Source organism: Molossus molossus, unplaced genomic scaffold, assembly GCF_014108415.1.
Source record: "Molossus molossus isolate mMolMol1 unplaced genomic scaffold, mMolMol1.p scaffold_m16_p_9, whole genome shotgun sequence".
NCBI classification, from domain to species: Eukaryota; Metazoa; Chordata; class Mammalia; order Chiroptera; family Molossidae; genus Molossus; species Molossus molossus.
In genome coordinates this window covers 27,787,985-27,815,213 of record NW_023425403.1, presented here as the reverse complement: position 1 = coordinate 27,815,213, position 27,229 = coordinate 27,787,985, and the positions used below count along the sequence as shown (strand labels likewise).

The following is a 27,229-nucleotide window of genomic DNA, read 5'->3' as shown; positions in this document are numbered from 1 at the left end:
AAAAGGATTGAAATCAAGTAAATATGCTGCAGTGTTCCACTATGATAGAACTCAACAGTTCTAAAACTCTCCCTGCTTCATCCATCAGAAAAAGTAAACTCTCCCTTAGTCCATTTTCACTCAAAATATCATTTTGGAAGTGGATCTTTTTTCTTATGTACTAGAAGTTGATTAAAGAAATTGCCCCTACTTATTGGATTGAGAGATAGCCATTACCTTAAGGAAGAAAGGTATGGTTTTTACTTTAGCTATGATTAAATTTTTTCTATTAAATGGTGCCAAACTAGACCTCTTGTAATAAAAATATAAAATAAGACAATATACATTAGGGGAATGATTTCTGGAAGTCAACAGGAAATGCAAAACTTTAATATCTAAAGAAAGAAAATATGATTGATTTTATGAAAATTCAATTTTACCGATGGACAATTTGCTGATCTCAGCAGAGAATTGGAGTTCTGGGTACACTGCAGCGTTTCACTGAGGTAAGGAGGCAAAGGACAGAGTTCACAGTAGCAGAAATGTTTGGATCTATGATCCATTTTAAGTTAATTTTTGAGTGGTTGTGATGTAGCAATCGAACTTCTTTGTTTTCCATGTAGATATCTACTTTTCCCAGCACCATTTGTTGAAAAAACCATTATTTCCCCATTTAATTGCCTTGACATCCTTGTCAAAAATTAATGACTGTAATTAACAAATCTTTTAGTTCTGGACTCTGTATTCTATTCCATTAAACTATATATGTTATCTGTACTCTTAGGACAGTAATTGCACTTCTGATTAGTTTAGTTTTGTAATATGTTTTGAAAATGAGAAATATGATTTCAGTTTCAAGTTTTCTTGAAATCCTAGTTTTCAATTTCTGCACGACTTTTAGGATTGGCTTGATGATTTCTGCAAAAAGGCAACTTGGATTTATTAATAATTGGGTTGAATATTTATATCAATTTGGGAAGTAATTCTCTAATAACAATATCAAGACTTCCAATACAAGCATTAGATATCTTTACTTTTATCTAGATCTTTTAATAATATATTTTACTTTCAGTGTATATTTATACTTCTTTGCATAACATTATTTTTAAAAGTTATATTATCTTTGGTGGTACAGAAAATGGAATTCTTCTAATTTATTTTTATTGTGGTAAAATGCTCAACACATAAAATTTATCATTTTAAACATTTTTAAGTGCACAATAGGTGGCATTAAGCACATTAACATTGTTGTAAATCCATTACCATCATAAAACTCCAGTCTTTTTATTGTGAAAGAAACTCTTTACCCTTTAACCATTAACTTGCCGTTTTTTCCCTCCGCACAGCACTTGTAACTACTGTTTTACTTTCTTTCTATGGATTTCATCATTCTACGTACCTCAAAAATGCAGAATCATTCAGTATCACATCCAGAATGTGACTAGCTTGTTAGTTAGCATAAGATCTTCAAGTTCTGTCCATGTTGTAATGTACACAGGAATTTTATTTTTTTTTAAAGCTAACTAATATTCCATTGTATGAATATATCACATTTTGCTTCCTCATTTTTCTGTTGATGGACATTTGGGTGTTTCCACCTTTTGTCAGTTGTGAATTATAATACTGTTATGGACATGGGTTTGAGTCCATGCTTTCAATTGATTTTTCATCTGATATATAATTTGCAAACATTTTCTCTCATTACATGGGCTACTTTTTCCCTTTGTTGATAGTGCTCTTTGCTGGAGAAGAGTTTTCAATTATGATGAATTCAAATTTAGCTACTTATGTTTTCTGTATTTTTGGTGCCATATCTAAGAAATCACTGCAAAAACCCAATGTTTTGAATATTGCCCCCAGTTTTCCTCTAATAATTTTAGTTTTCATATTTAAATTTCCAATCCATTTGTAGTTAATTTTTACATATGGTTTAAGCAACAGTCCAAGCTTATTCTTTTGCTTGCTAATATCTACTATCTCAATTTGCTGAAAAGACTGTCCTTTCACCCATTTAATGGTCATGGCATCCATATGGAAAATTATTAGACCACATATGTGGGGGGTTATATCCGGGCTCTCAATTTTATTCCATTGGACAGTTTCAATTTTTTTTATTTTATTGCCCAAAGTATATATCAACTTCCAAGAAGTTACAAAAAAAGCCCCTCAAGGTCAATTTCTATCCTTTTATTTTAGCTTCTGTTAAACACAACTGAGAATTCAGAAATTTTCTTTTACTGCCCATAGTGATAAAGAAAATTATATTGATGGAGGGAGACATTTTACAATTTGTAATCAGCAAATGCAGAGAAAATGAGAGCAGAACAAACTTTTCATTAAAAAGGACATACACATACCAAATAAACATTAAATATATTCAACATCATTACCCATTAAGGAAGTGCAAATTTAAACCACTGTGAGATATTATTACACACCTAATTGAATGGCTTATAAAGCAGTTGGTGAGGATGCCAAAAAACTGGGTTATTTATATATTATTGATGTAAATGTCAAATGGTCAGCAAAGTTGGAATAGTTTGGCAGTCACTTTTAAAACTATAAAAAACTTGCTACCAACCCTGCAATTTCACTCTTGGCATGTTTCCCAGAGAATTAAAAATTTACTTGTATGCAGAATCTTCCACATGAATGTTCATTGCAAATCTATTCATAATACTTGTAGCTAAAAATTGGCAACCAACCAAATGTCCTTCAGTGGATGAATAATTAAATAAAGTTTGATATATCCATACAAATAAATATCAATCATCAATAAAAAATAAAATATATAACAACAAAAGTGCCAATGATGGAAAGACATTAATGAAATTAAACTCTTATGAGATTTATACATTGTGAAGTTTAGAAAAATCAAATAGTCTACATTTGTTCATGAATGTGCACCAAGTAAATGGAAAAATATTTTGTACCATCTACTATCCATATGCTAGGGGTGTGAAAGATTTTATTATTTTTACCTTTCTATAGTATAGTTAACTTTAAAAATGCAACTTAGGCCCTGGTCAGTTTGGCTCAGCCATTAGAGCATTGGCCCGTGGACCAGAGACTCCTGGGTACGGTTCCCTCTAAGGACATGTACCTTGGTTGCAGTTTGTCCCCAGCCCCAGTTAGGGTTGTGTGGATGACGACCACTCAATGTATCTCTCTCACATGGGTGTTTCTCTCTCTCTTCCTCCCTCTCTCCCTCCGGCTATGTATGAAGATAAATGCAAAAGTGTCCTCAGGTGAGGATAAAAAAAAAACGAATACAACTTAGTTATGAACTAGTATATCACAATAGTTAACATCCTTGGAATAAGACTATATAATAAAACTATCACCTATTATGTAGTTTAATAATACCAATCTAGAAAACTCTATAAAGAAATAGAAATTTTGTGTAACCATAGTTAAAATTATATAGAAACCTATTAAAATGTGCACATCTAGATTTAAATTAAAAGTATATACAAATCTTGATTGACAGTGTGATTTAGCACTGTCCAACAGACTAGCCACAAGTGGCTATTTAAATTTAAATTAAATAAAGTAAAATAAAATGGAAATTTTCATCCCTTAGTTGCACTATCCACATGCCAGGTATTCAATAGCCACATTGACAGTGGAGATGTAGAACATTTCTGTAAGCACCGAAAGTTCTGTTGGAACACACTGATTGAGATACTAACTTTTGCTATCCCAATACCAAAACCCATCATATAGACTTCCTCCTGGTGATGATGGTGTTGCCTTACAATGTGGAGGAGCATATCCAGGATCACAATGACAAACGTCTTCATCGTTGCATACCTAAAACCAAAACAAAATAAAAATTAAGAACATTATATATACAATATAATGTGGTGTTGGCCAAAGGAGTGGGAGGTGGGAGTGGGTGAAAGTGGGCAAAGGAGGGAAATTGGGGGACTTCAGCAACAGTGTCAACATTAACATTGTTTAATCAAAACATAAATAAAAATTAAATGCAGTATTTGTTATTGTTGGTCAATATACATTATTCAAGTATTATAATTTAGTATATTATAGGTATAGTGTTTATTTTAATGTGGAAAATAATTCTTAAATAAAATGTGATAAATGTCCATCTTTTCAGATGTCACAGAGATTTCCTATTATTTGTCTTTTGTATTTTTAAATAAAAGCTGATAAAATTTATGATATAATTGAAATATATTATTCTAGAAAGGCATAGAAATGATGAGGGTAAGTATTATAAAATTGTGGAAGTTTAAATGTATTATGAATTGTGCTAGATAAAAGAAAAATAGCTGTGAGGAGAGCTAACCTTCACCAAAAAAGAATGAGAGGGAAAAAAAAGAAAGAACTTGCTTAAACAGACACAAATAGCAAAAGTTATTTTGCTAGAAAATATCTATAAATGTGATTTGGTGGATAAATTGAAAGATAGGTTCAGAAATACAGCAGAGAATCTAGAAGTAGGTTTGTGCAAAATTTTAATTAAAATTAAAGTTTTTTCTTGAATTACTGTGGTATAGTATATGAAGCATCAGTATGGCAGAAGTCACTTGTCACAAATTTAAAGCCATAGGAATGCTGGGAAAACTTCCAAACTTTACAAAATTTCAATGACTCAGTGGATAATTTCACAATGGATGGGCAAACAGAATGCAAATGGCAAATATGATCATATATGCACACTTAAGAACTATATAATTAATTATTAAATAAATGCAAATTAACAGTGGATTTACCTTGTTAAAATAGATTAAAAAACTGAGAAACTAGTCTGGTCAGAATTATAGGAAAGCCACCTTTTTATACATGATAAATGGGAGCAAAAATTGGTATATTATTTCTTGAAGACAGTATTACTGAAAATTTTAATGGTGCATACATTAGGCCCATCAGATTTTATTGCTAACAATATAAGAAATCAAATAAATATGCAAATATGAATGTACAATGATCATTGAAATCATTGAACCACTATTTACAAGAGTTAAGTAAACCAAAATTCATTAGTGAATGACTTCAAATATAGTATGAATCAGACATACAGGCAACTTATTGAGGCCATTCAAGGGTGAAAAAAATCAGAATAGACAAGAAACTCTGCTCTCACAAAAATTTTAGACTATAAGAAATATGTGTAATATAAATGTATTGTACATGTTTAAATATATATCAGTAACATACACTCAATTATAAACAATTTTATATGTATGCATAAGTGTATATATATACATATATACATAACCTTTAATAAGTCTACTTCCAAAATGTTACAATCTTGATCTAATATTATAACAATATATATTTTATATTACATTTTCTACAAAGTTTAAAGCTTATTTACTCATGAGACCTGTAACAATCTGATTAAACAATCTGATTAATTCATGTACATATATAGAATATATATATATATGGAAACTTTCCTTATTTGACTGTAATTTTCCATAAGAAGTTTCTACATCATATAATCATAACCTGATTATTATCCTGAAAATGTTATTGACATAAATTTTTTAACTATACATAAAAATAGAGTAATTATTATATACCCCATGTCCATTGCAGTGTCTTGTCGAATTACATGTTGTATAATTTTTGTTGGCACTAATGGGCTGGCACGATCCCCGAAAGCAAGCCTACAATTTTATAAACAAGAAATTAGCATTTAAAACATGAAATGTAGGGAATTCAAGAATTATTCTTGGTGCAAACAGATGCACAAGATTTGTATGTACAGGAGTGGGCAAAAGTGGGTTTATGGTTGTTCACATGGAAAAAGACATGCAGGTTACAATTATTTACATATTCTTGTAGTCTGTGTTTTGCATACTCACAACTGTGCCCCTATTTTTGCCAATCACTGTATATGTAAACATAGGAATCTGTTGAATAATAGTGGTGAAAGTAAACATTCCTGCCTTGTTCTTGATCTTAAGGGAAATGCTTTTAGTTTGTGTACATTGAGTATGATGTTGGCTATAGGTTCTTCATATCTGGCCTTTATTGTTGTTGAGGTATGATCCCTCTATTCCCACTTTCCTAGAGATTTTATCATAAAAGAGTGCTGGATTATATCAAATGTTTTTTCAACATCTATTGATATAATCATGCAATTTTTGTCTTGCATTTGGTTTATGTGAATATTATACCAGCCTGCATCCCTGGAATAAATCCCACTTGAACATGGTGTATGACTTCTTTAATGTATTGCTGGATCTGATTTGCTCAACATAGTACTAGAAGGTCTAGCCATAGTAATCAGACAAGAAGAAGAAATAAAAGGCATCAAAACAGGAAAGGAGGAAATAAACCTGCCATTATCTGCTGATGATATGATTTGTATATTAAAAAACCCTAAAGACTCCACTAAAAACTACTAGATCTAATAAATGAATTCAGCCAAGTTATAGGATACATAATCAACACCCAGAAATCTATTACATTTTTATACAAAAATAATGAACTCGCAGAAAGAGAAACTAAGAAAACAACTCCACTTACAACTGCAACAAAAGAAATAAAGTACCTAGGAATAAACTGAATGAAGGAGGTAAAAGATCTGTACTTGGAGAACTAGATGACATTGAAGAAAGAAAACAAGGAAGATACAAACAAGTAGATGCATATATTACATTCATTGATGGACAGAATTAACATCATTAAAATGTTCATACTACCCAAAGCTGTCTACAGATTCAGTGCAATTCCTATTAAAATACCCATGACATATTTCACAGAACTAGAAAAAAATATTCCAAAAATTTATATAGAAACAAAAATGAAGCAAAATAACTTCAGCAACATTGAGAAAAATAAACAAAGTTGTAGGAATTACATACGGATTACCAAACTATGCTACAAGGCCATTGTAATCAAAACAATCTGGTACTGGCATAAGAACAGGCATACAGACCAAAGGAACAGGACAGAGAGCCCAGAAATCAACCCATGCCTTTATAGTCAATTAATATTTGACAAAGGAGGCAAGAGCATATGATGGAGTAAAGATAGTCTCTTCAATAAATTGTGTTGGGAAAATTGGATAAGTATATGCAAAATAATGCTAGACCATCAACTTACACCATATACAAGAATAAACTCAAAATGGATAAAAGGCTTAAATGTAAGGCACAAAACCATAAAAACTCTAGAAGAAAACACTGGCAGTAAAATCTTACATCTCTCACAGCAATATTTTTGCCAATATGTTTCTGAAGGCAAGGGAAACAGGAAAAGATAAACAAATAGGATTACATCAGAGCACAAGAAACCATCAACAAAATAAAAAGAGAACCCACTGTATGGGAGAACATATCCACTAGTTATACATCCACTAAGAGGTTAATTTCAAAAAATATATTTTGAGCCCTGGCCAGTTTGGCTCAGCGGTTAGAGCGTCGGCCTGCGGTCCGGAGAGACCCGGGTTCGATTCCCGCTAAGGGCACGTACCTCGGTTGCAGTTTGTCCCCGGCCCTGGTTGGTCGTGCGGGTGGCAGCCACTCGATGTGTCCCTTCACATCGATGTTTCTCTCTCTCTCTCCCTTCCTCTCTCTCCCTCCCACTCTATCTGTACAAAAAATGGAAAAGTGTCCTCGGGTGAGGATTAAAAAAAAAATATATATATATATATATATATTTTGAAAAGTATACAACTCAACACCAGGAAGACAAATGATCCAATTAAAAATGGGTGAAGGACCTGAACAGGTACTTCTCTAGAGAGGACCTACAGATGGCCAATGGACACATAAAAATTTGCTCAGTGTCACTAATTATTAAAGAGATGTAAATAAAAACTATAACGAGATATCATTTGACATGTGCCAGAGTGGCTACTATCCATAAATCAACAAACAATAAATGCTGGTGAGGATGTGAAGAAAAGGGTACACTAGTTCACTGCTGGTGGGAATGCAGACTGGTGCAGCCACTATAAAAAACAGTATGGAGTTTCCTCAAAACATTAAAAATAGAACTGCCTTTTGACCCAGCAATTCCACTTCTGGGAATATATCCTAAGAATCCTGAAACACCAATCAGAAATAATATGTGCATCCCTATGTTCATAATAACAGCATTATTTACAATAGCCAAGATCTATAAACAGCCCAAGTGCCCATCTACAGATGAGTGGATAAAAAACTTGTGGTACATTTATACAATGGAATGCTATAAAGCTGTAAAAAAGAAAGAAGTCTTTCCCTTTGCGACAGCATAGATGGACCTGGAATAAGCCAGTCAGAGAAAGACAAATACTATATGATTTCACTAATATGTACATAAAATAAACTGAAGTACAAAAGGGAACCAGAAGCATGGAACAGACTGGCTGGTGTCCAAGGGAAGGGGAGTGGGGGTAACTGAATAAAGAGGGTGAAGGAAATAGCTAAAGAACATGTATGCACACCCCGTGGACATGGACAGTGATGGTAATGGCCAGGGAAGGGGGAGGCATTGGGGGAGGCATTGGGGCTGGAGGAGGGCAAAGGGGAATGGAGGGAGATTCCTGCAATATTAACAATAATTTTTTTTATTTAAAACAACATATAACTCTGGATTTTATTACATGTATTCAGTCAATAAGATAACTTATTTGATCAAATATGAAATATTGAGAATTAGACAATTGAAGCGAAATGGACAAATATCTAGAAACACACAGTCTCCCAAAAACGAACTGGGAAGAGATAAAAAACTTGAACAAACCAATAACAACAAAAGAAATTGAAGATGTAATTAAGAAACTCCTAGCAAACAAAAGCCCAGACCCAGATGGCTTCACAGGGGAGTTTTACTGAACATTCGGAGATCTAATACCCATTCTCATCAAACTATTCCAAAAATCCAAGAAGACGAAAGACTGCCAAACTTATTTTATGAGGCCAGCATAATCCTAATTCCAAAACCAGATAAAGACACTACAAAGAAAGAAAACTACAGGCCAATATCCCTGATGAATACAGATGCCAAAATCCTTAACAAAATATTACCAAATTGGATCCAGCAATACATCAAAAAAAAGTATCCACCATGACCAAGTGGGATTCATCCCAGGGATGCAAGGATAGCACAATAGTCGCAAATCAATAAATGTGATACAGCACATAAACAAAATGAAAGATAAAAACCATATGACCATATCGATGCTGAAAAAGCTTTTGACAAAATCCAGCACCCATTTCTGAGAATAACGTTCAGCAATGTGGGAATAGATGGATCATATCTCAACATAATAAAGGCCATATATGAAAACCTACAGCCAACATCATACTCAATGGGCAGAAACTAAAAGCATTCTCCTTGAGAACAAGAACAAGACAGAGATGCTCACTTTCACCACTCTTATTCAACATAGTACTGGAAGTCTTAGCCACAACAATTAGACATGAAGAAAAAATAAAAGGGATCCAAATTGGAAAAGAGAAAGTGAAACTGTCATTATTTGCAGATGGCAGGATACTGTACATAGAAAACCCTAAAGACTCCATCAAAAATCAACTAGACTTAATAAATGAATTTGACAAAGTAGCAGGATACAAAATTAACATCAAGAAATTGACGGCATACTTATACTGTACATGAATGATGAACTCACAGAAAAAGAAACTAAAAAAAAAAAATTCCTTTTACCATCACAGCAAAAAAACTAAGATACCTAGGAATAAACTTAACCAAAGAAATAAAGAACCTATTCGCTGGAAACTACAGGTCATTGAAAAAAAGAAATTCAGAAAGATATAAAAAAGTGGAGGTACATACCTTGTTCATGGATTGGAAGAATTAACATCATTAAAATGTCCATACTACCCAAAGCAATCTATGGATTCAATGCAATCCCCATCAAAATACCAATGACGTATTTCACAGAACTAGAAAAAACACTCAAAAAGTTTATATGAAACCAAAAAAGACCCCGAATAGCCACAGCAATCTTGAAAAATAAGAACAAAGTAGGAAGGATCGCATTACTATATATCAGGTTATACTACAAAGCCACTGCAATAAAAACAGACTAGTACCGGCACAAGAACAGGCACATAAATCAATGGAACAGAACAGAGAATCCAGAAATTGATCCAAGACAATATGCTTAATTAATATTTGACAACGGTGGCAAGAGCACACAGTGGAGTCAAGACAGTTTCTTCAATAAATGGTGTTGGGAAAATTGGACAGCTACATGCAAAAAAGTGAAGCTAGACTACCAACTTACACCATGCACAAGAATAAACTCAAAATGGATAGAAGACTTAAATGTGACTCACGAATTCATAAAAATTCTAGAAGAAAATGTAGGCAACAAAATTTCAGACATCATACGCAGCAGAATTTTTACTGATACAACACCTAAGGCAAGAGAAACAAAGAAGAAAATGAACACACGGGACTACATCAAATTAAAAAGCTTCTGCACAGCAAAAGAAACAATCATCAAAATGGAAAAGGAACCCACTATATGGGAGACCATAATTGTCAATGTTGCATGAGATAAGGAGCTAATTTCCAAAATATATAGAGTGCTCATACAACTCAACAAAAGGAAGACAAAGAACCCAATTAAAAAATGGGCAGAGGACCTAAATAGACATCTCACCAAATAGGAAATACAAATGGCCAAGAGATATATGAAAAAATGCTCAACGTCACTAAGCATCAGAGAGTTGCAAATTAAAACAACTATGAGGTATCACTTCACACCTGTCAGAATGGCTGCCATCAACAAATCATCAAACAAGTGTTGGCGAGGGTGTGGAGAAAAGGGGACTCTAGTACACTGCTGGTGGGAATGCAGACTGGTATAGCCACTATGAAAGACAATATGGTGTTACCTCAAAAAATTAAAAATTGAACTGCCATTTGACTCAGTGATTCTACTTCTAGTAATATATCCTAAGAAGCCTAAAACACCAGAAAGAATATATGTACCCCTATGTTCATAGCAGCACTATTTACAGTAGCTAAGATCTGGAAACAATCCAAGTGTCCATCAGTAGATGAGTGGATATAAATGCTGTGGTACATGTACACAACGGAATACTATGTAGCTATAAGAAAGATTTCTTATCCTTTGAGATGGCATGGAGGGACCTGGAGAGTATTTTGCTAAGTGAAACAAGCCAAGCAGAGCAAGACAAATATCACATGATCTTACTTTTTTGTGGAATATAATGAACTAACCAAAGTGATGAACAAAATTGACCCAGAGACATAGAGGTGGGGTACAGACAGACAAACCTCAGAAGAGGAGGCGTTGAGGGGAAGAGATAAACCATGGAACTTATATGCATGTACGCATAACCAATGGACATAGACAACAAAGCTGGGGATGGGGTAGGGGGAATGGGGAGGAGGGTGTCAATGGGGGAAAAAGGAGAAACATCCGTAACAGAAACAAATTAATAAAAATAAAGCAACATATGAATCTGGATTTTATGACATGTATTCATTCAATAAAAGAACTTATTTACTGAAATATGACATACTGAGAATTAGACACTATTTTTCCCTTGAGAGCAAAGCTATGAGTTTTCAGATACTAATTGGCTTAAGCATAAAAATGGCTAACTTTACTGATCACTTGTAATGAGCTAGGCTCTGTCTTAGCACTTTCTATCAATTTTTATAACATATATTATAAATATTATATATTATGTATGTTTATAATATATATTCACACTGACCCTGTGAAAGTGATATTTTTATCCTTATTTATATTTGCTGAGAATTAACTTTATACTTTTAAATCCATGCTTGAGTTATTGACTAGGCCAATATTCAGAGCAAGAACTAATTTACTCACCTAATGATCAATGCTAAATATGAGTGTTCCTGCAATTTTTACATTTTTTTCAATTTATTCACATATCATTAATCTTTCACATTAGCAATGTGACTTTGAGCAAGTAATTGATCCTTCCATACTTCAGTTTATCCATCGGGAATTTGAAATCATAATTATACCCAAATGAACAGAAAATATACATATAGGTCATGAGGATGAAATAATTTCTTACACATTAAGAAACAAAAGCAGTGTCTGGCACATAGTTAATGCTCACTGAATACAAGATTTATTTTAATTATTTATTGTCTTAACCTGATTTACATATAAACTTTATGTGAATATTCCTCCATCCAAATTTAACTTAATTTGAATATATTTAGGGGCATTTTCTGACATTATCTGCCGGCTTTTATCAAGTTATCTGGTAGAATATCCAATATATGATGAATAGTTTAAAATAGTAATTGTGTCTATTACCATTGGTAAATAAGGAAAAAAGTATCAGCTAGTTAATTAACTTAAATTGCTCTGATGAAGTCAACAAGCATAAAATGTTGTACAAACCAGTATTACCTGTCCACAAATTATTTTCATTCTTCTGCTCCTTAAACATTGTCACTGAGGCAATAATAAACTAGTCATACCTCACTGGATTGTTTTTAGGTGGAAAATAAGTCAGAAAAATGCTAAGATTCAGGCTTCTGATATAATTCTCTTTTAAGTAAACAGATCATTTTATAGCTGACGCTTTTTTACTGGGGGGGGGGGGGGGGGGGAGCAAGAAACACCATAAAAGAACTTAACTCTGGTCAATGGCTGGGATGATGTTTTGAATATAAATTAGTATATAAGACTTCCTTCTCTGAACAAGACACACACAGAGTGTTCCAGAAATAGTCACAGCATAATTCAAAAGAATCCTTAATATAACTAAAACCACATGTCCTATGTGAAATGCCTGTTTATGTAAGCATATTTTCTTATAGTCCTATGTATTCAAATGGATAAGAAAATGAGAATTAATTATATTTATTAATTGATTAGCTAGCCTACCTTTAGATATTTACATACCCTAAACATATTCCTTTTCAAAATATTTTTATTTTATTTTATTTTTTATCCTCACCCGAGGACATTTTTTCCACTTTTTGTTCAGGTAGAGTGGGAGAGAGAGAGAGGAACAGAGAGAGAGAGAGAAACATCGATGTGAAAGAAACACATCGAGTGGCTGCCACCCGCACAACCGACCAGGGCCGGGGACAAACTGCAACCGAGGTACGTGCCCTTAGCGGGAACCGAACCCGGGTCTCTCAGGACCGCAGGCCGACGCTCTAACCGCTGAGCCAAACCGGCCAGGGCAACATATTCCTTTTCAAATGCATATGCTAAGATGTGTTCTTATCTCCTCTAGAATACCCATGTGGCTAGGATCAGTTTGATAAACCATTCTCGTATTCTAAATCTTATAAATAAAATATTCAAAGACACGTTCTATCACAACCAATATTAACCAAACTTGCATTGTTGGAATAATGCCTGTCTCCAATGTAGTATAGTATTTGCTTAGTATTACACTATTAAATTTATGAGTGTTTTATTAAGAATTCTTATTATGGCCCTGGCCGGTTTGGCTCAGTGGTTGGAGCATCAGCCTGCAGACCAGAGAGTCCCGGGTTTGGTGCCCGCTAGGGGCACGTACCAAAAAAAATAAAATAAAATAAAAAAGAATTCTTATCATGTAGTAAGGCAAACATACTTTTCTTCATGTTGATAAGAAATAATTTCTCTCCTTTTCTAATGATTATCAATCCAGATACACAGATACATCAATTAATTGATCAGTAGATTGATAATTTTTACAAAGACCCACATTAAATGAGAGTGAAGTAAAAATACCTTAACTTTTAGACCTCTCTAAAATTGACTGAATAATACAGGATAACAAATGAAAACAACTTTGATTAATTATTAAATACCCTCAAAATGATTCCAATTTAGATTGACAGATCTGGCACACACAATACCCTACTTGTTCCCAATAGATGAGAGTAAAGGAGAATCAGAAAGAGGAAATTGAAGATGAGAGATTTAAAAACTTACAGGAATTCTGAAATAAAATGAAGGGCATTGATGAAGAAAGTGGGGAAAGCAACCCCATCAACACAATGGCATAGAAGAGAGCCTAGTAGATCAGCCTCACAGTGCTCTAGAGGAGCTGCTGCCTCAGAGTCATAAGGAAAAACAGAAGACAGCTGAAAGGGAGGGATTGGGAAGAGTGGCTAAAATGTAGTATTATGGATGGAAGTCTGTCCACAAAACCACAGACCTAGTTAGCTCTTAATATTTACTACTTACCTCTTCCTTTCACTGACAGAATGCAGTCAGTGTAACACATTTTATTCCCAGGGACAAACTTAGAAGGGTATGTTGTTTCCTAAAGCAATTGAATTGATAAAGACTACAGAATTCAGGCTTCTCAAGTGATCTGCCCTAGAATAGGCACCATGCAATTAAACTATTTTAAGTGCTGTGGCCTAAAAGTCAGCTTTCAAAATGAAGACTGTCATATGGCAAACTCCAGTCACAAGAGAAAGCTGTTACTTAGGTTTCTTTATTAAAAATAGCAACACTATTTACAATTACTAAGATCTTGAAACAGCCCAAATGTCCATCAGCAGATGAGCTGATAAAAAAAGTTATGGTATATATACACAATGGAACACTATGCATCTAAAAGAAAGAAAGATCTCTTATTTTTTTGAGACGATGTGGAGGGACCTGGAGAGCATTATGCTAAGTGAAATAAGCCAATCAGAGAAAGACAAATATCACATGATCTCACTTATTTGTGGAATATAATAAACAAAATACGCTGATGAATAAAATAGACCCAGAGACATAAAAAGGAGTATGGTTCAGACTAACAGAACTCAGAGAAGGGGGGGTGGAGGGGATGGATGAGATAAACCAAAAAACTTATATGCATGTAAGCGTAACTAATGGACATAAACAACAATGCTGGGGGGCGGGGGGGCGGGATGAGGAGGAGGGTGTCTATGGGAAAAAAGGAGAAACATTTGTAACAAAAATAAATTAATAAAAATTGAAAAAAATAAAATAAAAATGGTGTGGGAGTAAAAAACTCATGGCAGCTTAAATCTCCTACTGAACAAAGCAGGAAAAGTCAAAGCCTCCTTCCTTCCTTCCTTCCTTCCTTCCTTCCTTCCTTCCTTCCTTCCTTCCTTCCTTCCTTCCTTCCTTCCTTCCTTCCTTCCCTTCTCTTTCTTCCTTTTTCTGTTTCTCTCTTCTTTTCCCTCCATGGGGACATCATTACCCAGTTGGGCATGGGCCAATGGTCAGACTTTCCCAGGCAAACGATCACTGCTAGAGAAATGAGTAATCTGGAAATCCATATAGGGCTAGTGTGACAAACTAGAGGGCTTTCAGATGCATGGCTCATTTCCCACAGAACATTAGCTGAATTCCATTATTATGTAAGATGGTAGAAGACTAGTTAACTAGATGGCAATCTTCTGTAGCACTTGTACATCTAGTTCCCATATGGTTTTATTTCCACAATTGTAACTGTTTTTCTTGAACATAAGATAAAATTTCACTCTCAGCACTTTTAAGGTCCTTTTTCTTTGTCTTTAATTTTCAGCAATTGTATTATGCTGCATCCTACCATAGATTTCACTGGGTTGATGCTATATGATATTCTTTCATCTTCTTTCATCTGTGGGTTTATGCCTTTAACCAGATTTGGAAACTTTCCAGGCATTAATTCCTCATATTCTTTTCCATCCTTAAGTTCTTTCTCCTACTACATAGAATGGCAGTGTCATGGATATTATACCTTTTCTTATAACTTCATATGTGTGAGGCTCTACTCATTCTTTCATCCTATTTTCACTCTATTGGTCAAATTGGGTATTTTTAGGGTTCCGTCTTTAGCTTCACTGATTCTTTCTCCTGTCCCAGCCATTTGGCTCCTGAGACCATCTCTGAGTTTTATATACAGGTTGGGACACAAATACATTTACAGTTGTGAGCACAGGAAACACAAAGTTCTGTATTATTATTTATTAATAATTGTATTATTTTCCATACAAACAATTGTAAACTTAATTGTGCACCACCCTGAATGGATTGTTGCATGTTTTGGCGCTAAAATTTCTAGTCAGTTCTTCTTTATATCTTGTATCTCTTTGCTGGAACTTTCTATTGTTTCATTAATTTCAAGCATGTTTGCAACTACTCATTGAAACATGTTAATGATGGCCACTTTAGATTCTTTGAAGGGTATTTCTAACACTAATAACGCTATTATTAGTGTTAGTTGATTTTTTTTTCTCTTTCAGTTTGAGATTTTGCTGATTCTTGGCATTAAACGTGACTTTTATTAAAACTTGGATATTTTTAATATTATGTTATGGGACTTTGAATCCTGCTTGAAACTTCTCTTTTAGCAGTAATCCTCAGAGCTCTGGAGGGGGGAAAAGGGACACTGCCTCATGAGTGCCAGGTAACATTGGAAATATAGGTTCCATTAACACCTGAGATGAAAGGGCTCCTAATTACTGCAAAAGTCAGTCTTTCCACTAGTCTTGTGCTCATATCACCCTGTGAGAGTGGAGGTGTGGCCACATTTTTTTCTTTGTTGATTGGCAGAAATAGAACAGTTACTGTTTAAAAGTGTACTGCCTTGCTAGGCTATCCTTTTAGCTAAAGAAGTGAGGCTTAGCTTCATGACTTCATTTTATCTATACCATTTGGCATTTCTGAGTTGCTGGCTTCTCTAGCACCCAGTTGGGATATATGAAGCAAGAAGAAAAGAAAAGCCATTGCTATGTTGTTCCTTGGGTTCTGAGATCCCTAGATGGTTTGCCTTTCTCACTCTTGCTTTCAAAATATTCTTAGGTTGCTTTACATATAACATCCAGGTTTTTAGCTATATATAGTGGAAGGAATAAGAAAAAGTATACCCAGTTTGTCCTACTGTAATCTCAAATCTCTATTAAGTAGTTTTTTAATCATCATGTAACACACATATTTTTCTTTATATATTTTTCATTTACATCATTTAATAAATTTTTAATTGTACTAGCACAGCATCTAATTTTTCTCTGAGGATTTTATTAAAACATTTTGATTTCCAAAATAGTATTTTCTGTTTTAGTCTATAGGTCAGTTTATCTATGCTTGTATCAATATTGCATTGTTTTAATTACTTAAACTTTACATTAAGTCTTGATATTTAGTAGTGTAAATGTCCAGTTTCCATTTTCTTCTTTACAATTCCATTAGCTATTTTGTATTTTTAGCCTTTTGCATTTCTTTTTATTTTTTTATTTTTTTTTATTTATTTATTTTTTTTATCCTCACCCGAGGATATTTTTCCATTTTCTGTACAGATAGAGTGGGAGGGAGAGTGAGGAAGAGAGAGAGAGAAACATCGACGTGAAGGGACACATCGAGTGGCTGCCACCCGCACGACCAACCAGGGCCGGGGACAAACTGCAACCAAAGTACGTGCCCTCAGCGGGAACCGAACCCGGGTCTCTCCAGACCGCAGGCCGACGCTCTAACCGCTGAGCCAAACTGGCAAGGGCGCCTTTTGCATTTCTATATAAATCTTTAAATCAGTCTTTCCATTCCCACAACATCACATTTCCCCCCTCGAAAAAAAAAAATACCTGCTGGGATTTTGATTCTTGATAGCATCTTATTCATCAATTGATTTTTATAACATTGACATGTTAAGTCTTCCAATTAATGAGTATGGTTTATCCCTCCATTTATGTGGGTTTTCTTTGATTCTTTAGTAATGTTTTGCAGTTGTCAATGAAGAGGTTGTCTTGCATAACTTTCCTGAGATCATCCTAGATTTTAAATGCTTTTGAATGCTATTAAGGCCACAATATCTTGATGTTAGGGCTCCTCCTAAAAACTTTATTTTTTACCTGTTGTAAAGCTATAATAACTAAGACACAAAGTCACAGGGTAGCTACAGTCTTCACCTGGGGACAACTTAAGCCAAAGATATGATTCTTTAGTGTAAATCACAACCCATGGAATTTCCACATGGAATCCAAACAGCAGAAATGCATGTTTTGAAGGTTTCACCATGATTTCTCACTCACCATGATTTTGCTAATATTCTTCCATGTCATTAAAAATTATTTCCAATTATTACTTTAGAAAGAAATATAGTGCTGGATACACTGTAATTTATCTCACCAACCTATAATTGCCATTTAACATGTCTTGATATTTTTTATTTATCTTACATTAAAATTGCTCTATACCAACATATATTTTCTAATACCTAAAAATTAATTACACATTATTCCATTATAAATGAATAAAAAGGATATTTGACACCTTACACATTGCTAAATCACTTTCCAGAAAGTATGTACTAATTTATACTCATTTTAGAATGATATATAATATAATGTAATATAATATAATTTCTTCTCTCCATCAAATATTGTTTTCAATGCCCAAATGATAACACATTAACAACAGCTTACACTTTGTAAATTTTATACATGTCTGACTGTGGTAGACATTAGGCAGACATGAGCAGAGCAAGGACGATGGGCCAGGTACAGAAGGTCACCCCAGTGGAAAGCCCTGGGTGCCCAGCAATAAACAATTGTAGGGTAGGACCTCACCCCCAGGGTGACCTTTCCTCCCTGAGCAATTTGGTCATGCAATTTGGACCCCCTGACCTTTAATTTTTAGAGATAACATTCAGGCTTCAGTTGTATTTCAGTTCCAGTCCCGGAAAAGCAGCAAAGCCAGACAAGCAAAGCCATGGCTGACCTCAGGAACAACTGCATTGGATATTAGCCCTCTGTCCTGGTGCTAACCAATCAGTCAGTCAGTGGAGACCTAGACCCTGAAAGGACATACTTGGAAAGCTGTAGAATATTCTATTGAGATCTTCCCCTGGGACCTCCCCTCAAGTCTCCACCCATAAAACCCTTTGGACAGAGGACCGAGTGTGCTCTACCACCTAGACGCACACCGGTGCCTTTCCCTTTTTCTTTCCCTTCCCCTCTCTCTCCTCCTCCTCCATCCCCAGGCACATTACTATTACCTTCCTCACTCCCAATTTCTTCTACAAATTGCTTCTTCTACCTCTACTTTTCAAATAAATGTTCTCTAATAGTCTGAAACTTGGCTCTGAATTCTTTCCTAGCCATAACTCAAGTACAGAGGTGGCTAAACCCGGGTCCAGTCTGACCCCATTGGTCTAACACCTGACACCGTCCCCGCTGCCTAAAACGTAACCACTATGTTGTACACCTGAAACTAATATACTATTGAATGTCAAGTATTATTAAAAAATAAAATTTTAAAACAATAGCTCAGTATTCAATGACACATTTCTTTAATCACAATTTAGGTGAAACATTTTTATGTTCCTCAGTCATATGCTCAATTTCATGATATTTTTTTGCACTTATATATATTGGTGTGTGTGTGTGTGTATGCACATATATATAATATACATATATACTGTGATGTACTTATATAGTGTGAGGTGTTTTTTCTGGATGTCCAGCAAGTCAGCTCAACTCAATTCTGACACTACTACTTGGAGTTAGAATCAGATTCCATAAATTAAAGGGCTCAGTCCCACAAGGATGCTTCCACTTTAGACACTATATGCAAGACCCAGACCACCTTAACTTTTGATCAACCATTTATAAATTGGAGGGTCCCATATACCCCTACTCAGGTTTCATGACTTGCTCATTTGGCTCACAGAACTAAAAATAAAAATAAACAATTTAGTCATGTTTATTAGAAAGGCTACAACTCAGGAACAGCCATATGGGAGAAATTCATAGGGCAAGATATTTGGGGGCTGGGGGCATTAGCTTCCATGTCCCCTCCAGGCACATTATCATCACAGCAAGTCAATGAGTTCAGCAATTTAGAAACTCTCTGAATCTCACTGTTCAAAAGTTTCTATGAGGCACGCTCTTCAGCCTTACCATTCACCACCATGGAGTTCTGTACTAGGGGCCTAGGGTTGGGAGGCGAAGCCCAAAGTTCCAATCCTATAATCATTCAGTCTCTCTGATGACCAGCCCTATCCCACAGCTATCTAGAGGCCTATCCTAAATCACCCCATTGGTTTGATTAGGTGGGATGAATGACAAAAAACATTGTTATCACTCAGGAAATTCCAAGGGCTTTGGGAGCTCTGCACCAGAAACCAGGGTCTACCCAAATAATTTTTTTGTTTGGTGTTACTGTTTTCTAATGAATGAACTATTAAATTAGTTAATAAATGTATGTATCTACTCAACCATATTTTTAATAAACATTTTTCACTTCATTTTAAATAATCTTTGAAGGGAAGACATATTACTTTATATGTCATAGACAAAAAGGGGACCACATACTAAACCTGACAAGCTCAGGGGAGGCCTGCATGGTGGGTTTTACAAACTCAGAGGACAAAAGTAACTACATAAGATGGTCTAAAATTAAAACTTTTTAACTAAAAGTGAGTCATGGTGGGTAGTCATATTCTAGGTGGGTTATCTTTCTTGACAAAGGTCAGTCTTCACCTTAGCTGAGCCTGTCTATTGTCTTTTTGCATCTAAAATAACATACCTCTGGACTATCAGAGTAATCTTGGTTTTGAGACCCCTCATGGCACAACTGCTCCAGAGCAGGAGACCACAAAACCCTTCATTGCTATCTTGTTGCCCAAATACCATGCTATGTCCTGTAAGTATTCATTAACTGTCCTGTGCCCACAAGTGTAAAGGAAGTATGTATCTATTTGTTTTCATTTTTATCCAATCTCAGAGGTCCCCAGCTTTGCTTTCTCCAGCCTCCCTAATCTACCACCAGTGGATTTCAGGTAACCAGCCCTACAGCTTCTCCTTTGACTCTGATGTACAAAATAAGCAGTAAAACTGCTGTTCTCCAGAGCATTTGCTCAATCTGTTGAGATTTTGCTTCCTGGTAATTGTCAGTTAGGCTCAAATAAAATCTTATAAGATTTTTCCTTAAGCTAAACATTATTTTGTCAAAAATGTAGCCAGTACCAGTAGGTTCCTTTGTGATTACTTTATTATTTTATGTGAAAATGTCTTTTTCCATTCTGAAATTAGTTTACTTACTTCTTTTTTCTTTTTTAAGTCTTATACTACTGTTTCTCACTGTAAATTATTTTAATTAAAATGTAAGATAATTATGCACATTTTCTACAGTTGATTATTTTCAGTGATAATAGTTTATCATTTATCTAGTACGTTTCTCAAATTTTTTAAGAAAAAGAAATTAAATAAAGCTTATACTCTGTTTTATTATCGTGTCTTGTGGGAAGGCCAATTTTTTTTATTAATTCATTTATTTTTGTTACAGATGTTTCTCCTTTATCCCCCACTGATTCTCTCATCCCCCTCCCTCCCCACCCTGTCCCCAGCTTTGTTGTCCATGTTCATTGTTCATGCATACATGCATATAAGTTCTGTGGTTTATCTCTCTCCCACTACTCCCTCTTCTGGGGATTGTTAGTCTGCACCCCACTTCTACATCTCTGGGACTATCCCATTCCTCAATGGAGTATTATGCAGCTGTAAGAAAGAAAGATCTCTTATCCTTTGAGACTACATGGAGGGACCTGGAAAGTATTATCCTAAGCGAAGGCCAAATTTTTAACAAGTATATTATGCTTTTGGAGAAAGAATTAGGGGAGTAGGCTAATAAGCAAATGAATGTTTTACTTTTGTTACAACCAAATTAATACTCATCAATTACTACAAGACTAAATACTTGTTTGTTTTTATTGGTGGTGTTATTATTCAGATTGCTCTGTTCTACATTTTTTTAATGTATTATTTCATTCTTTTTTTGTTCTTTATTCACACAAATTATTACAGACCAAATTCTAGCCTAATGAAGAGGCTTATATTCTCAAGTATGAGAAAACAAGTTTAAATATCTATAGCATGCCCAGCCAATGTGGCTCAGTGGTTGAGCGTCGACCCATGCACTAAGAGGTTGCCGGTTTGATTCCTAGTCAGGGCACATTCCCTGGTTGTGGGACAAATCCCCAGTGGGGGCCATGCAGGAGGCGGCCAATTGATGTTCTCTCTCATCTATGTTTCTATTTTTCTCTCCCTCTTTCTTCCTCTTTCTTTAAAATCAATAAAGAAATAAAAAATAAAAAGAAATATCTATAGAAGTGTTCATAATAAAAAAAAATGACAGAAAAGCAAGTGTTCTTTTGCCCAACAGAAATCCTTACCTTTGCATCGTAACGTACAGAAACCAGTTTGTAAAATTGTAAAAAAAAAACTTAATCTCTCTCCCTCTTATACACACACACACCAAAAAATAATAATAATGTGCATATATTTACCTTATTATATAAGTGTGTGTATAGGGTATATTTACCTTATTTTCATCACATATAGTGCCATCACCTATATAGGTTTTGTCCCGTGGTGCTGAATTTGGTCTACCCGCTGCTGAAATACATACATGGCCTCCAATGTACGTATATTGAACATCAAAATCTGTTATTGGTAATATACGTGTATGTGTCCAGTGACAAACTAACTTTCCACACAAGACACTCCTGGAAACATAAAGCAGAGAAAATCTCTCATATGTCACTTTGGTTCACAATGTATTAGGTAAATAATTCAAAATATGAGGATAATTCAAAATGTTACTCAGAACATAACACCAAAGCTATTCAGAGCATACACCATCCTATGAAGTACAACATATAAATTCATCTGTAGATACTACATTCAGCTCTCATTTGAATTAAGTGACTCGTTGCAAAAAACATACAAATACAAACACACATATTTGAAAAATGGATAATTCTCTAAATACAGACCATAGTAAGCACCGTTTTCCATCACAGTCTCCAAATTTATCTGCTTGATAATTCACTTCTTGGGTACATAGATAATCTGCACCTTTAGCAACTGAAAAAATAAAGTTGCAATTAGTCATCTTAAAAAAACAATTAAAACTAAAAATGTGGTACATTAATATAGAGACATCTGGATATCAGTGATACCTAGTCAGTGCTATCTACTACAGATTTTTTTATGTCTTCTACTGGTTATTCAAGGAGAAACACTCCCTAAAAACTACTCACTTTGAAAAATTGGTATCATCTTACTGAAATGACGAAGAAATCAAAGTCATTTGCTCTCTTATCTATAATTCTAATAATACACTCCCTTTGCACCCATCACCTGAATATGACTAATGTCCTATAATCTTTGTCCATGCTTATTAAGCTTATTTTGCCTCTTGACATAATTTAAAGGTGTTTTGATTTGAAATTTTGGATTTAAATAAAGAATATATTTTTATGTGGCTTATAGGGTGAATTACTGACTTTAGAAAACAGCATTTTAAAACAAACCCCAGGTAGCCCCAGAGACGTGGAAGTGGGGTACAGACTGACTATCCCCAGAAGAGGGGGTGGTGGGGGAAGATAAACCACAGAACTTATATGCATGTATACATGAACAACAGACATGGACAACAAAGCTGGGGAGAGGGCGGGGAGGGAGAGGGAGGGGAATCAGTGGGGGGAAAAGGAGAAACATCTGTAACAAAAATAAATTAATTAATTTAAATAAAAAAGAAAAATAAATAAATAAATAAACCCCAGAAAAAAATATACAACTATTACATTTTCCAAATAACTGCACGCACTGTCTAGTTGTATCTCGGCATATTCCCTTATAGCAAAAGGCGGTTTTATTATTACATGGTTCTAAATCAGCAGATTTAAGATCAGCCACACAAAACTCATTTGTTCCAGAGCAATATTCTGAAAAATCACATGGATCTTTGCTTATCCGACATATATGTCCTCTTTCGTGGAACTGTGAGACAAACAGAAACACATTTCTTTGGTAATACATTTTGTCCAAAGACCTTGAAATGCTTCACACATGACAATGAAGCAAGTCTTAGTATACTACCCAAGCAAGGTATTATTATCTGCCATTATAACTTAAACTGTTGTTATAGTTAAGAATGATGAGAGAATATGTGATTTGTCAGAGATCACTTATTTGTTCAGTATTGGAGCTGTATAACACAGAGTCCTGACTGATGATATTAACATTAAGCACAGCTATTGTGCATGTTATCCACCAAGCATGGCACACTTCTTTTGAAATAATTTACCATATGCTAAATTATTATGAAGTTTAAGTGAACATGAACATAATGGCATCAGATCATGTACTCACACCCAATGCCAAATTCAGAGGCAAGTATGTATGCAATTTTCTGCAAGATGGGAAAATGTTAAACACTATGTCAGCATTCTTTTTTTTTTTTTTTTTTTTTTTTGTCAGAAAATATTGCATTGCTTTTACTTTTTTCAGAATATTTTTTATTAAAAATTTTTAATGTTGTCTGGCCAGTGTGGCCCAGTGGTTAAGTGTGTCCCATGCACCAAGATTTTGCTGGTTCGCTTCCCGGTCGGGGCACATGTCCTGGTTTTAAGCTAAATCCCCAGTGGGGTGCATGTTCTCTTTCATCAATGTTTTTATCTCTCTTTCCTTCTCCTTTCCTTTCTCTCTAAAATCAATTTAAAAAAATGTAATATTGACACTAGTGTAGATGTCCCCTACTTTCCCCTCCTTTGCCCACCTCCACACGCACCCACCTTCCCCTCCCTTGGCTTTCACACACTATTATCTTTGTCCATGGGCTAAGCATACATGTTCTTCACCTCATTCCTTCACCTTCTTCATTCAGTGCCTCCCACTCCCCTCCCCTCTGACATCTATCAGTCTGTTCCATGTATCCATGCTTCTGTGCAGCTGTTAAAAAGAAAAAACTCTTACCTTCTGTGACAGTATGGAAGGAGCTGGAGATTATTATGCCAAGTGCAATAAACCAGTCAGAGAAAGACAAATATCATATTACCTCACATATATGTGGAATCTAATGAACAAAATAAACTGGAACAAAATAGAACCACAAGCATGGATCCATTGCCTTTAAAATATTTAGCTCTCTCATAGTTCTTAGTAACTTCAAATGGGAGAAAAATAGAAAATTGAAAGTGGTTCCCATTGACAGTATAAGCGGGTCTATTACCAAAGCAGAGGTTTTAGGATAAAGTCTTTTTACAAGGCTGGTGCTCAGATTTTATTATTGCACCTGACTGTATGATATAAAGGATACTGCAATTTCTTTTTTTGATCTTTCTGGAATAAAAAATTTTAGCCCTGACAAGGTTTGCTCAGTGGTTGGAGCATTGGCCCGTGGACCAGAGAGACCCGGGTTTGGTTCCTGCTAGGGGCATGTACCTCAGTTGCAGTTTGTCCCCGGCCCTGGTTGGGGTCATGTGGGTGGCAACCAGTCAATGTGTCTCTCTCACATCGATGTTTCTCTCTCTCTCTCTCTCTCTCTCTCTCTCTCTCTCTCTCTCTTCCTCCCTTTTTCCCTCCTGCTCTATCTGAAGATAAATGCAAAAATGTCGTCAGGTGAGGATAAAAAAAAAATGTTTAATGTAGTAAACCAAATTGTAAAATGAGTAAATAAGAGCATTGTGTTTGTAACTAACATTTGGATTCTATTATATTTTTAGCTACTTAAAGATCATTGTAAAGTTACTTAAAAGTTCTAGAGAAATAGATTGGAAAGAACTCAAATGTCCAACAATGAATGAATAGATAAAGTGTGGTATACAAATAAAATGGAATACTTCCAGCCATGTATAGAAATGGAAGACTGATATATGCGAAAGGCGAAATAAACTTTGAAAACACTGTATAAAATGAAGAAAGCCTGACACCAAAGGTCTCATATTGTATGGTTCTCTTTACATGAAATATCTAGAACAAGTAAATCCATAAAGATAGAATGCAGATTGGTGGTTGCCAGAGACTGATGGGTAGAAAGAAAGGAGAGCAGGTGCTTAATGGTCAGGGGTTGTCTGTTTGGATAATAAACATATTTGGAACTAGATAGAAGTGGTAGCTAGCTGCACAACATTGTGAGTATACTAAATTTCACTAACTTTTTCACTTGAAAATAGTTAATTTTATGTTATGTGATTTTTACTTCAATATTTTAACAATGGTCTAATGAAAGCTTTCATAGTTATTATGCTGTGGTTATGTTAAATATTTACTTCAAGGTATCTGCTTCTGACTCAGGATGATAATCAGAACACTTCTCCCTAGACACAGGGAATGGAATAGTGGTGCAAATTTAACTTAGCAGGATCAGTCATGGTTTCCTCCATTACCAAGCATTGAGACAGATGTTGGGAAAGAAAGGATCTCTCTATTCTTTGTGCTATGGAACATTGTGCTATGGACTAGAAAAGCCAGGAGGTGCAATGATCTATCTGTAGCTGTGCCTCCCTCCCTCCCTTTCACTCTCTCTAAAAAAGAGGGAAAAAGATCCTCAGGTGAGGATCAACGAAAAAAAAAAAGTGAAGGGATTAAGCAGTACAAATTGGTAGTTGCAGAATGGCCACAGAGATGCACTTTGCATCCTGGGAAATATAGTCAATAATACCGGGCAAACTGAGTATGGAGCCCGTTGGGCAGCAGGGGGACCAGATCACTCTATGGAGTGCGTGGTTTTCTGGCCACTTTGCTATATATATAAAACTGGTGTAGAATGATATTAAATGTAAACTGTGGCTGAAAACAAAAATACTGAAGTTGTACGTGTGGGCTATGGTTTTGTTTATTTTCTTTATAAACAAATTCTAGAATATCTGATATTTTTATTTTTTAACTACTATTTAGAAAATAAAATAACTTTTCAATTTATTCTTCTAAACAGTGAAGTTATATAATGTCAAATGATATTTTAGTCACTTGATACAAAAGCTATATATCTAGAAGTTTTCACCTTTGTTCTTGTACAATAATTTAAATTATAATATACCCAAGGTGTGAAATACAAACAATATTGGGAGTAAACTTTCTTTCAAATTATTAGTAAGCTTGAGTCTAAAATCTACATATAGTTAGAACTGTCATATCTTTAAATATTTTCACTCATAAATAAAGTTATGAATAAAGAATTCATAATAAGCATTGTTTTGTACAAATTAGAAAAAAATATATAACTGATCAATGCATAATCGAAACCACACAGAACCAATGACAATTTTTAAAATATATATCAAAATGTATGAATGCTAGTTAGAAACAAATTATTCAGTTATATTTCACCAAAACAGCAGGTTAAACTACTGTCTTCTGTATCTTTGCACTTGGATTTATGTCTATGTAAACAGAAATATTCTTTTTAAAATATTGGATCAAATTCTTAAATTTTGGAAATGCATTGGTGGAAACTAACTTGATTGAAATTAAACTGAGAAGAAAATAGGAAGCCTTCTATGCTAATGACCAATAATGCAAGACAGCAGTGTATAAGACACTTATAAGCCTTAAATGACAGCAAAAG

At 34.7% G+C, this 27,229-nt stretch overlaps 1 protein-coding gene across 1 annotated transcript in view; it reads right to left on the bottom strand.

The window, feature by feature from the left end:
• Positions 1 to 3,666: 3,666 nt before the first annotated feature.
• LOC118622328 (A disintegrin and metallopeptidase domain 3-like) overlaps positions 3,667 to 27,229 on the bottom strand; it is a 100,002-nt gene continuing 76,439 nt past the window's right edge. The window contains exons 14-17 of the mRNA XM_036249778.1: positions 23,466 to 23,661; positions 22,653 to 22,743; positions 22,199 to 22,382; positions 3,667 to 3,792 (exon numbers count right to left, since the gene is read on the bottom strand). Of these exons, the coding sequence (XP_036105671.1) occupies positions 3,667 to 3,792; positions 22,199 to 22,382; positions 22,653 to 22,743; positions 23,466 to 23,661 (597 nt within the window). The remainder of the gene's footprint in view (positions 3,793 to 22,198; positions 22,383 to 22,652; positions 22,744 to 23,465; positions 23,662 to 27,229) is intronic.